The 12,674-nt window shown below is 39.9% G+C and overlaps 1 protein-coding gene across 1 annotated transcript; it reads left to right on the top strand.

Annotated features, from left to right (window-relative positions):
* Nucleotides 1–908: 908 nt before the first annotated feature.
* Nucleotides 909–8,579, top strand: LOC131989770 (uncharacterized). The gene is made up of 4 exons (XM_059355099.1): nucleotides 909–1,005; nucleotides 3,086–3,445; nucleotides 8,162–8,284; nucleotides 8,374–8,579. Exons 1-4 carry the CDS (start codon nucleotides 948–950, stop codon nucleotides 8,475–8,477), a joined length of 645 nt encoding a protein of 214 aa, XP_059211082.1. The 5' UTR covers nucleotides 909–947; the 3' UTR covers nucleotides 8,478–8,579.
* The last annotated feature ends 4,095 nt before the right edge of the window (nucleotides 8,580–12,674 follow it).

Below are 12,674 nucleotides of genomic sequence, written 5' to 3' on the forward strand. Positions count from 1 at the left end.
CTAGGTACTGGGGGGGCGAGGGAATGGAGGGATTTGTATGTGATTATTTTGTGGTCAAGTGTTTGGTGCTTATGTAGAGCTGACTGTCATCGGCGTAGGAGTGAAAGATGAGGTCATGATGGTGGATGATCTGAGGGGGAGCATGGAAAAAGTGAAGAGGAGGCGTCCAAGCACAGATCCTTATGGAACACCTTGGTTGACCAGGGCAGGGGTGGAGGAGGAGTCTCTTATGTTGACAAATGTCTGATGGAGGTCATTTCATCATAAGATAAGATCAGACTTTATTTATCCTGCAGTCAGGAAATATAATTGTCACCGCAGCTCAAGATACAGACACATAGATATAAAAAAACTGAATATAAAAAATGAAAAATAGACATATACATACAATCTATACACATTCTATACATATATTACTGCTATCCATAACTGTGCATGGTAAACATGGATCCATCCATTATCAAAACTGTGAAAATCCTCCAAAAATGTAATAACTTTATGAAGTCACTTACTAAAGCGTGGATACTTATTTATGTGAATTCAGTAACGTCCTTAACCCTCCTGTTATGTTGCGGGTCAAATTGACCCATTTCAAAGTTTTTAAATCTAAAAAAATTGTGAAAAGTATTTTTTTGTAATGAAACTTCTTCTGCTTGGCTTCATAAGTGTAATCAACAAACAAAATGAAAATGGTCAACACATTATTGCTGTTCCTGAGAAACGAACATAACAGGAGGTTAGGAGCATAGACTGTATAAAGTGAGGAGTTAAACAAGATACTGACAGGAAGTAGAACACATTTTATTTCAGATCTTATTTCTTTTAAGACTCTTATTTTAAACCTGACTGAATGCATCAAAGGCTCCCGGATGTGAACAGCTCCTCCTCTTCAGTCTGCTACAGATGCTGGTTTCCTGTAAGTGGCATAATGAAGAGGAAGAGAGGAGATGGATCTTTTCACCCTGCTGGTCCTGATGTTCCTGCTGTCAGCAGCAGCTGCTAAAGGTAAAATGGATCAATATATTTATTAATAAGCAATGTTGTATAACAGTAAATTTACTGATCATCTCTTTGTGTTTACAGTTAAGTAAAGTTTTATAAGTTGATGGTTGTTTAAACAATGTGTTTTATTTTAACTGTCTGTGTATAAAATGTGTTGTGTAATAAATGTTGGGTTTCATCAGTCAGTTATTGTAAATACACAAAGTTTCACACAGTCCGGACAGTCCAGCTGCAGTAACTAGATAAGGAAGGGCAGGGTGACGTAATCGGCCTCTGTGTTGTGATTGGCTTGATACACTTAGGGCTCTAACATTTTACAGTCAGAAAACTTCCAATAAGATCGCAGAAGAAAATTACAAACTGCAGATGTCAGATCACCAAATGATTGTTGGGGTCTGTGTGTGTGTGTGTGTGTGTGTGTGCAAACTAAATGACTCAAACTGAGCTGCAACACATGCCCTTCAGTTTAAATAAAGGAATTCATTTTTCAGATTCTGCTTTTACTTTTCTCTACAGAATATGAATTTGAATATGAATGAGTATGAAAAACTGCGCACAATTTTGCATTGAAGTGAATGGTACGGCCGGAAAAAAAATGAGCGAAAAAGAACAATAATTGGTGATTTTCAAACGTCTACTTCTCCGGCATAATTTCACCTAGAGACTCCATTTAAACTTTAAACAGTAGACACAAGTCTTGTGTATTGGTGTATTAATCCACGTCTCGATAGGTCATATAGTTTTTTATCAATCCCTGTTCAATGACCGTGATAATTTTTGGTGAAATTCTGAGATTATAATGGGTGTGTATTGCATGGAATATTCGTGTCGGAGTGTGTGACATCATCGCTCAGAGTGGGAGAAGTGGTCTGTAATTGTCTGAAACATTTGTTTTTCCACACTCCTCCTCCAATTTACACTCTCTACACATTATTTTTTCCAAATTTGTAGACAAACTTGTTATGTCTCTCACAATGTACTCAAAAAATCTGAGAGACATATTGAATTTAAATGGGCAGCCTCCAAGTGTGGCCCCGTCTCTCTCTGCTCCTCATTGACTGTAATACAAAGATTTTCTGAGAGAAGCAGAACGGACCCCTGTTTAGAAACACCAAAATCATATCAAAACGTTCAGGAAGTCCTTGTGACGCTCACAGTCTGGGGTTTTTTCTGATAGGAGCTGCCATGTAAGAATCAGAATAAGCCCAAATGTGAGATGAGCGCAAAGGAGGAAAAAACTCTTTTTCTCAATGTTTCAGGTCTCTGCTTGGGTTGCCTCTGTCATCATTTACAACCACCTGAAGTTGCCGTGGTAACCTCTGAGCCTCAGGCCAGAACCACAGTGAATCTACTGCTGACCCCTGTCTCCCATACAAAAATATCAATTCTTTGCCAAACACAACCATGCACACACACACAAACACACACACATATACCCCCCCCCCCCCCACGCACACACACACAGGTAATTTATTGTGACTACAGTAGTTCCCGGTGGGAATAATGTGATCCTCCCACGCGTTACGTCCAACAGGGGAAACTCCCCCTGTCAGATGACAAGAAGCGGTCTGCTATGTCTCGGAGGAAGCATGAGTCTAGTTCAGGGCTCTCCACAGACTGACAGAGACGAGGTGGCGCCCAGGATCATGATATAGGCAATTGGGTGATAAATAAATGGGTTACAAAATTGTGGGATAAAAAAAAAAAAGTCAGATACTTGTTTTTACTATACACTGTCTCTGCTGTATTCTCTTCTGTTTCTGTGAGTGCATTTTACATTCTTCAGTTGAATTCAGTTTTTGCAAAGGTTGTAATGTCAGTACATTTTAGTAAAACACTGTTTTAAACGAAGAGGCTCAGGAAGTAACAGGAAAAGAGCAGTGGTGGTGAGGAGAATCAGGGAAAGGTTCAAGAACTTTGTTTGTGTTTGTGAGACTCTTTTTAATTAATTTTTCATGTGTCACCACACTTTAACGACTTAATAAACTCTGTGAATAAAGTCACATTCATTCCTGAATATATGTGATTTCAGCTGTGTGACTTTTCTGCTCTGGATGTTTATTCTTGTCTTGTTGTCTTTCAGAGATCTTTCACCAAACAGTTTCCCTTGGAGATGATGTGACTCTGAGTTGTGAGGCTGGTGACGGCTTCATCAGAGCTGTGGAGTGGACCAGACCTGACCTGAAGAAAGGAGAGTACGTCCTCTTTTACAGCGATGGACACTCAGACCCAAAGCAGCAGCATGAGTCCTTCAGGGACAGGGTGCAGCTGGTGGACAGACAGCCACAGGACAGAGACGTGTCTTTAATTCTGAAGAACGTGAACAACAACGATGCTGGAACGTACGAGTGTCGAGTTTCTCTGGACGCTTCAAGACGAAAGAAGAGAGGCGTCCTTGATGAGGAGCCGATCTGTGTCATCCATCTGATGGTCGAAGACAGAGGTGAGTTAGTGTGTGTGTGTGTGTGTGTGTGTGTGTGTGTGTGTGTGTGTGTGTGTGTGTGTGTATGTGTGTGTGTGTGTGTGTGTGTACATCATTGAAGTCTAAATATCGGATACAGGTGTACAAAAGTACTAAAATGTATTTAAAGTATCAAAATCAAAGTACTCTTTATGCAGATTGTTTTATATCTTCTAAATGCATTATTGGATAATTATTTTTGATAAATGTATTTGTGAGCAGCATTTTACTGTTGTCAAGGCAGGGCTCATTTAACTACTTAATACACTGTTGTGAGGTTTAATTTGTTAAATAAAATTGACGAATGAAGAGAGCCTTCCTTGCTGAGCTGATCAGTGTCATCCAGCTGACGGTCAAAGACAGAGGTGAGTTAGTGTGTGTGTGTGTGTGTGTGTGTGTGTGTGTGTGTGTTTGTACATCATCGAGGTCTAAATATCGGATACAGGCGTACAAAAGTATTTAAATGTATTTAAAGTATCCAAGTAAAAGTACTCTTTATGCAGATTGTTTTATATGTTCTAAATACATTATTGGATAATTATTTTTGATACATTTATTTGTGAGCAGCATTTTACTGTTGTCAAGGTCGATAGGTCATATAGTTTTTTATCAATCCCTGTTCAATGACCATGATCATTTTTGGAGAAATTCTGAGATTATTATGGGTGTGTATTGCACGGAATGTTCGTGTCACAGTGTGTGACATCATCGCCAGAGTGTAGAGGGAGAGAAAAAATTGTCAAAAAATAAATTTGAAAACTGCACTCCAGGCCGCAAATTCCACTCTACAGAAATAATTTATACATAGAAACGTAGGAAAACTTGTCTTACCACTCACAGTCCTCTGGTAAAGCTGTCAGAGTTATAGTTTGGGCGTAGGACGCACAGATGCACCACCAACACGCACCAACAGCCTAATATGTTAGCCAAGATTAGCTTCTGAGATTGTATTTCGGCCAGTAGAATAATCATCCTTCCCACATTATCCTTAATTTGTTTGAGACATTTAAACTGAAGATGTTTACTCACTAAATGTATAACACCCTTGCTGTTGCTGGAACCTATGCTGTAAAACACATGTCCAACCCATCCTGCACAGAGCTTCTCAGACTCCTCCCTTGACATATGTGTCTATTGGATAAACACCACATCATAGTTTCTATTTTTAAGCATGGATATGACCTTTTTCCTCTTAACAGGATTCCCCAACCCATTTACATTCCAAGTGGCGAGACGTATTAACCTATTTGCGTGGACATGCTTGTACACACATTAATAACACACAACCATTTATCCAAAGCAATTCGATTACACAGTGGTGATGGCTAAACCCAAACATCCCCCTAAAACTAACAAAGCAAAAAATGTGCAACTGAACCTGAACTTTGCACATTTCACCCCCCACAGAGGACCCGACGGTCCGTGTCTGGTCCGCGAGGCTCCACTCGTCGTAACTCCTCCCGGGTCGCTGCCGAACACTGAGTCTACACCAGTGTCTCTAATTGAACATTTAGGTGTGCAAGATGAAAATGGAAACGAGTCAGTCAGTCCACTGCGGTCAAGTGAGCCGCCACCCGCCCCCCAGCAGCCAAGCCAGCCGCCCCACATTATATAGGGACAGCCGGCCCGACCACGGAGAAGCGAATGACGGCCCACACGACCGCAGCAGCCAGTCCGCACCTACTGCATAGCGTCTATGAAGGCCATGGCTTTCCGGGGACAATCATATACCCTCTCACCCGCGCTGGTCTCGATTCTCAGCTTGGCCGGGAACAGCAACCTGAAGCTCACCTCTCGGTCATGCAGTTTCTATCACATATTCCATGAGATATGCTCATCCAAAGTTCGACTGTTATCAAATGTTAGTTTTGAGAAAAAGGGCTTTAAAGAAAATGATATAGATTCCTCCATGTTTCACTGGGATTAAAACACATTTATTGAGACTACACTCCAAATGAACACAATATTTTTGGGTCAAAAGTGATACCCCACAATTCTATGTGTAGTCTACTCATACTGTCACACATACACATGCACGTGACCTCGTGCACGAGCACATACACAACACAGTACAGGCCTAGAAGCTCATATAGATAAGTATCCAAAACATATGGAATACAATAATGATAAAATATGAAGAAATATACTGTACATATGATGTAATACAGAATATATGATGGGTATTTAAATATAATAATACTTTAAAAATAGTAATATGAAGAATATTTATAAAATATTAAATATCCAGCCACATGCACACATGTACTTACAGTTACTTACAAGTGCATATCTATACAATTAAAAAATACATATACAGACAATGGCCCTTTTAATATAATAATACAGAATATATTTTAATATTATTTCATATTTGTTTATTATTATTTCATAATTAAACTGTCACATGCATCAAGGAAGTATGCAGTCCTGGTGTTGCTGCTTCTCACACTGCATCCTCTGACAGAGTCGTATGGAGCTTCACAAGATGGACCAAATGTTTTTCATCTACAAAATAAAATAGCATAAATGAAAAATCCAGTCATCACAAACCTTTTGGGCTGGTTAAATCATATTGAATCATTGTTGAATGAGGCCTGATCATTTCTGTATTATTGCTTCAATATGATCAGTGCATTCACTGATAGACAGACTGCACAGGATTTAATACAGCCCCATATTCAGAAACATAACATATTCACCATACAGTTTATGATTCACCATATCAGATCTTTTCAACAATACTTTTACTATACTTTTACCATACTGTAGGCTGTTTATTTTGTTATAGCCTAAAGATCTCCTTACCTTTGTGTCTCACAGCAAACCTGTCTCCTACAAATTATGTTTGTATATTACTGTTTAATAATTAGCCTAAATTGTGTGGTGATAAGGTAATCACTGCCTGGATTATGTTCAGAAACACTTTTTGAGTGAATGACGATTGTTGATGATTTTCCTCATTATGTTAATAAAGGTAATTTATAGGAGACAGTAGACACCTGAGTTACACCCACACCTGTCTCTCTCTCCTCTCGTCTCCTCACCTACCGGTGCGGTGAAATAGTCCATAAGTAACCCAGTTATCAACACATGTAGCACCTCTATCTCTGATTATATTGAAAAGTTTTGCAATGTTCTCCTCACATTAATCCATCTAGTTAAGCCAGCGATCTTCAACACTATCTGAACCACGTCATCCAGCCTGTCTGTGTGCCGCGAAAAACTTTCTGACAACGTTACGTTTAAAAGCTTAAAAACTGTACTTATCATTTGAATTTCATATTAATGTTGACATTGTCTTAAAGCTGACACTTTGTTTATTCAGAAATGCATAAAACCCCAAAACAGCCCAAAATCACTTTTTTCATATATAAACGTGTTTTTACAAGAACGGTCGGCTGTGACTTCCGACTCATTTTGATGGAGCGCGTCACACACACACACACACACATACAGGTAACTTTATGCGATTTTCGATACACACACACACACACACACATTTTGAGGTTAAAGGGCATAGTTTGAAATCTCTGAAGAATCTCATCATAATGTACACACACCGGAAGTAGCCCCCGTGGCCCTTTCAGAATTTCCCCAGAGGAAATTTTCTAGTTTATTATTATTATTTTGCTGACACACATTCCGAGCATGCATAGGCTACATGTATGAGAAGTGAACTTGCCGTGAGAATGTGCAGTGGCACTGCAAACTTTTGTTTGGCAGAAACTACTGTCTTTTCTGCTCTATTTAAAACGTGTTTCATATCTAAACTCTAACTACACTGACTTGCATTGTGTTTAAAGTTTATAGCTCTCAGACAATCGATCTAATAAATACATCTATTATCATATTTTAGATTTCACCAGCGTACTGCTGCTTACTTCTGCAATAATAGTATGTTGAAGTCTGTATGTGTTTTAAGATTGTATATTTTAAGTCCATATATTTTTGTATTTCCACTATTTTTATATACATATATACCGAATTTCCCTCCGGGGATCAAAAAAATACTACTATATTTTTCACAGTTAACCTGCCTTAATTACTGTGTCAAAGTCCTGATCGCCGATTGTTTCCCCTTTGGTTTAACATGGAAATGTTAACGCTGCATGTGTACATCGATCCATAACGCACAGATCCCTCTCCTCAGAGAAAAAACGTGTGTGTGAGTTAAGAGTGGCTTATAAACTGATGCTAAATTGATTTTGGCACGCATTACACACTGGCAGCTCTAACAGATGAGTAATGTAAAAACAAGGGTTGAGTTTAGAAGCAGCGTGTGTTGAAGGACCCTTCTGCCATGGTGCAGGTCTCTGATCCGGCTGGTTAACAGCCACAGTGACATCTTGTTGCTGATCCCACACCTGAGGCAAGAAAAAGCAAATTTTTTCTGCCTCCACCCCGGAGATCACTACGTCCACCTCGAGCACAGTGGCAGTAAGTTGATTTGCGGTTGTCTTTTCGATAATCAGCGGGCATGCCGGCAATTTATAGTCATTTGCATGTCATCTGCGTATTAATTTGTGGGAGGAGCCGGGGCGTGGTTGGTGGCTCGTGCATGTGCGCTCAGTTCCAGCTGATTGGGATGTATCAAGGAGTTTGCGTACGTACTTTTCTAGTTTTGGGAGTACGCCATCTTTCAGTATGAAAGCTATGCACTCTTTGATACATGACGCCCCAGATGTTTGTTGTGTGCAGGTCCTCATGGGGCTGCAGAGCCGACCCCGTTACTGCTGACAGTGATGCGCCACCTGCTGGTGGTGTTTCCGTACTGCAGCGCCACAGCGCTCATGCTGTCGGTGTATCGACGCAGGTCCCCAGGTGACTCCTGCAGCTTCTTTGTTCTTACAACATACTTCACATCAAGTCATTTATCAGCTCATTAATAGAATTATTATTTACCTCTGCAGGGAGGAAGCAGCCTGTTTCCATGACGATGTCCCCGACCAGCGGGGATGATGACCCCAACTATGACGATGTGGACGCTGATGTCACCACCGAGCATCATTTCTAAACGTTCTCTCCTCATGAACATTTTAAATACTTTTAAAAAAAAGATGTTTTTCTATTTTTGTACATGATACGGCTGGAGTTGTTTTGGTTTGTGTGATTATTATGTCTCTCAGGGCCTCCTCCTGCTCCTCCTGCTCCTCTGAGAGCCTCCTCCTGCTCCTCTGAGGGGCGTCCTCCTGCTCCTCTGAGGGCCTCCTCCTGCTCCTCTGAGGGGTTTTTGTTTTGACTTATATTTCTAACTTTGAAAAATGATGTTTCAGTCACCTTGTTGATGTGAGAGCTGAGTAAAGACTCTTTTTAAACAGCGTGTCTCTTTTTGTTTCTTGTAGAAGTCTTAAACCTGCTTTCTCTCCACTGCTGCAGAAAGAAGTCTGATTGTATGAAAAATAATGTATGTCCTCAGTAAACAGTCTCATGATGAGTTTATGGTCTCAATCGTTAGTCTCAAGTCTTCTTCAACATAACATGATGTTCATTTAGTAAATTATGGTGCATTTAGTGTCAAACAGAGCAGAACTTTGAGTGTTTTTTTTTTATTTTGCCACCACTCTGTCCGCCCTGCGTCCTCATTTCTGACTCTTGGATCAGGTTCCTCAGACAGAATCTGAGAGTTTTAGACATGATAGAAGAGGTTTACTGACTTTGGTTTGTTTTGAAGATCAGAACTTAAGAGAAATGAACCTCAGGTCAGTTTAGGTTTTAATAACAGCCTGCACTTCAGACTCTGGTTGTTTCCTCCTTATGTGGCTAAAATAAGATCAACAACAGTTTGACAGCCAGTTAACACGTCTCCTTCCTCTTTATATATCAGTTAATGACAGAAGCGAGGTGATAAACCCACAGACTAAAACATGAACATATGGAAACTAAACAGAGAAAGAAAAGATGTTCCTCATTTCAGTTTATTTGATCTGTAGAGATATCAGTCCTTTGAGAAGTTTCTAATTCAGCCAAACTAAAGTTAACTCGGAACCCCAACGGGACGTTTTTTGCTCTTTTCACATTTTCCTTTCTGTGTCCTTGTATCTCACTGCAACATATAAAATCTATATAAATCTATAAGTCCTGCAGCTCTGTGGAATCAGCACGAATATGGCTCGAAGTGGGAGCAACTCAAACATGTCTTTGTGCAGAAAAACACGGTTAGAATGACAGAAATCAGAAAAAAAAGTTGTATTTCTTTAAAAAAAATAGTTCTTTAAAAAATATATTTTCTCATGTCTTCACAGTGTCTCTGGGGAGCAGAATTTAATGTTTTTAACAGGATCTGGTTAGTGCAAACGCTTTATTTTAAACGACACATGTAGAATAAAGAGATTCTGACACAAATATCAACATTTTAAGAAACAGAAAGAAAGTTTAAACTCTGAAAATGATGAGGATAACTATATTTTTTTTAAATCAAAACATTTTTAAGAAGCATTACAACCAAACTCACAGGATCATCTGAACAACTTTCAGCTTTCTTTTTTACCAAAAACAGAGAAACATTGTGCATTGTGCAAGTTCAGACCAAAAGAAAAAGCTACGCTAACATATTTACTGCTACAGGGATTTTTATCACATTTTAGCCCACGGTTCTCTATTGTGATTGTTTCCCCTCGAATCCTCTGCAGATCAGAAACAGACGAGGACCTAGAATGCTTCCCTGTGGAGCGCCACATCTTCTAGTTTGGATTAATGTCAGAAAGTGACATTTTCTTTATGAAGGACTTGAAATATGTTTTATTTCTTTTCACAACAGTTCAGAAGTGATGCTCTGTGGTGACAACAGTGATGACATCATCATACTCATCATCCAATCCCTCGACAGTCTGGGTGGGCGGAGTCATCACCAAGGAGACGGGCCGGTCATTTCCTTCAGTCAGAGCAAGTTGGAAAGAGAAATGTAGATAACTGATCAACTGAAGATCAGTTATCTACATTTCTCAGAGTCTCAGTGACTGATTGATTGATTGATTGATTGATTGATTGATTGATTGATTGATTGATTGATAAAACAATGATTACCTGTGGCTCTGTGTCGATATAAAGACACCATGATGAAAGTGGAGATGCAGTACGGACAGAACATCACCAGGTGGTAGACCAGTCGGAGCACAAGGTGGAGGGGGCCGGAGGCATAGGCGGGGCTTCAGTGACAGGGGGCGGAGCTTCAGTGGGAGGTGAGGGATAGGTCACAAGTCTTCCTGTGGAGAGAATCCCAGCTGGTCAGGTGACTCTCTGGATGAATTCAGTCTTTAAATAAAAGCGTATCTTTGTAGTTGTGTTGCGTATCTTTGTAGTACTTTTGTGTATCTATGTAGTTAGGGCCTCGGGGCAATCGCACCGAGCACTGGTCCCATACAGCAATAGCTGTAGGGACCAGTGCTGTTATACTGTGGATTTCTTCTTCTTCCTCTTCCAGATGCAATTTCGTCCCGCTACTAGTCCTACAACTCAAAGAGTTGCAGGACAAATTATACATCAAAACGTGCGGTTTGATCAGGATTATCAGGACTATTACTTTTCTCTACAGAATATGAATTTTTCGCGAAGTAAGTCGTGAAAAACTGCCCAAAATTTTGCATTGAAATTAATGGGACGGCCGAAAGAAAATGAGTGAAAAAGAACACTAATTGGAGATTTTCAAACGTCTACTTCTCCGGCATAATTTCAGCTAGAGACTCCATTTAAACTTTAAACAGTAGACACAAGTCTTGTGTATTGGTGTATTAATCCACGTTTCGATAGGCCATATAGTTTTTTATCAATCCCTGTCCAATGACCATGATCATTTTGGGAGAAATTCTGAGATTATAATGGGTGTGTATTGCACGGAATATTCGTGTCACAGTGTGTGACATCATCGCCAGAGTGTAGAGGGAGAGAAAAAATTGTCAAAAAATAAATTTGAAAACTGCGCTCCAGGCCGCAAATTCCACTCTACAGAAATAATTTATGCATAGAAACATAGGAAAATTTGTCTTCTCACTCACAATCCTCTGGTAAAGCTGTCAGAGTTATAGTTTGGGCAAAGGACCCATAGATGCGCCACCAACACGCACAAGCAGCCTCATTGGCTCCAAAAATTAAAAACGCAGGAAGATTTCTGAAAAAAGTAAGATGGAACAGTGTTTTTAGATCGCTCTAACAAAGCTATTTTTTCATTCTTATGAAAAAAAACCATATGTAGACGTTCAGGAAGAACTCAGGATGCTCAAAGTGAAGTCGGATCAATGATAGGTATTATGGTTTTGCCAAAAATGCTTTCTGTTCAAGGCCAGAAAGTCTGTCCACCTCTGGCTGCTGTCACTCTTCCAGGACACGGGCAGGTGTCAGTTAATTCTGTTGATTGCTTTAATCTGATTGCCTTTGATCTTTGATGTGATTACAGTTACAGATACACACACACACACACACACATGCGCGTAATCGCGCACACTCCTCACACATGCATACACATGCTTCAAACACACACACACACGCACACACACACGCGTGCGTGCGCACACACACACACAGGTAACTTTATGTGATTTTAATTACACACACACACACACACACACACACACATGTAACTTTATGTGATTTTAATTACACACACACACACACACACACACACAGACAGACACACATTTTGAGGTTAAAGGGCATAGTTTGAAATGTCTGAAGAATCTCATCATAGTGTACACACACCGGCAGTAGCCCCCGTGGCCCTTTCAGAATTTCCCCAGAGGAAATTTTCTAGTTTTGCTTATCTTTGTAGTTGATTGGGTATCTTTGTAGCAGTTTTGTGAAGCTTTGTGGTAGTTTTGTGTATCTTTGTAGCAGTTGTGTGCAGTGGCGAGCGGTGCATTTCACACTTAGGCCTTCAGTGATGTCCAACTTAGTCAATAAATACCTTTCATTTTGCCAGCATTTATAACACCAGGACTGGAGAGTAGTTAGAAACGCACTTAAGCACTACTAGGCATTGCATCACCTCAGTTGTGTACAAAATGGGCTATTATCCGGCGCATTCAGCAATTAAAACATATCTGATATGCTACTGTCAAAACTTAAAAATAAAAGGGTCTTTAAAATTATCTTTCCAAAAAGTTTTATTAAATGAGTCCACAAAGAATATGCAAGCTTTAACAAGATTGTACAATACATTGCAAAATCACAGTTTAATATCAGAAAGACACTAACAAGACGGCCATACTTTGGCGACAGC

The sequence above is a fragment of the Centropristis striata genome, chromosome 17 (assembly GCF_030273125.1).
Source record: "Centropristis striata isolate RG_2023a ecotype Rhode Island chromosome 17, C.striata_1.0, whole genome shotgun sequence".
Lineage (NCBI taxonomy): Eukaryota > Metazoa > Chordata > Actinopteri > Perciformes > Serranidae > Centropristis > Centropristis striata.

Excerpts from the sequence above, each read along its gene's own strand:
- LOC131989770 (XM_059355099.1), top strand. The coding sequence starts at position 948 with ATGGATCTTTTCACCCTGCTGGTCCTGATGTTCCTGCTGTCAGCAGCA. Across the intron at positions 3,446-8,161 it reads TCTGATGGTCGAAGACAGAG|GTCCTCATGGGGCTGCAGAG; the intron begins GTGAGTTAGTGT and ends TGTTGTGTGCAG. Across the intron at positions 8,285-8,373 it reads GTATCGACGCAGGTCCCCAG|GGAGGAAGCAGCCTGTTTCC; the intron begins GTGACTCCTGCA and ends TTACCTCTGCAG.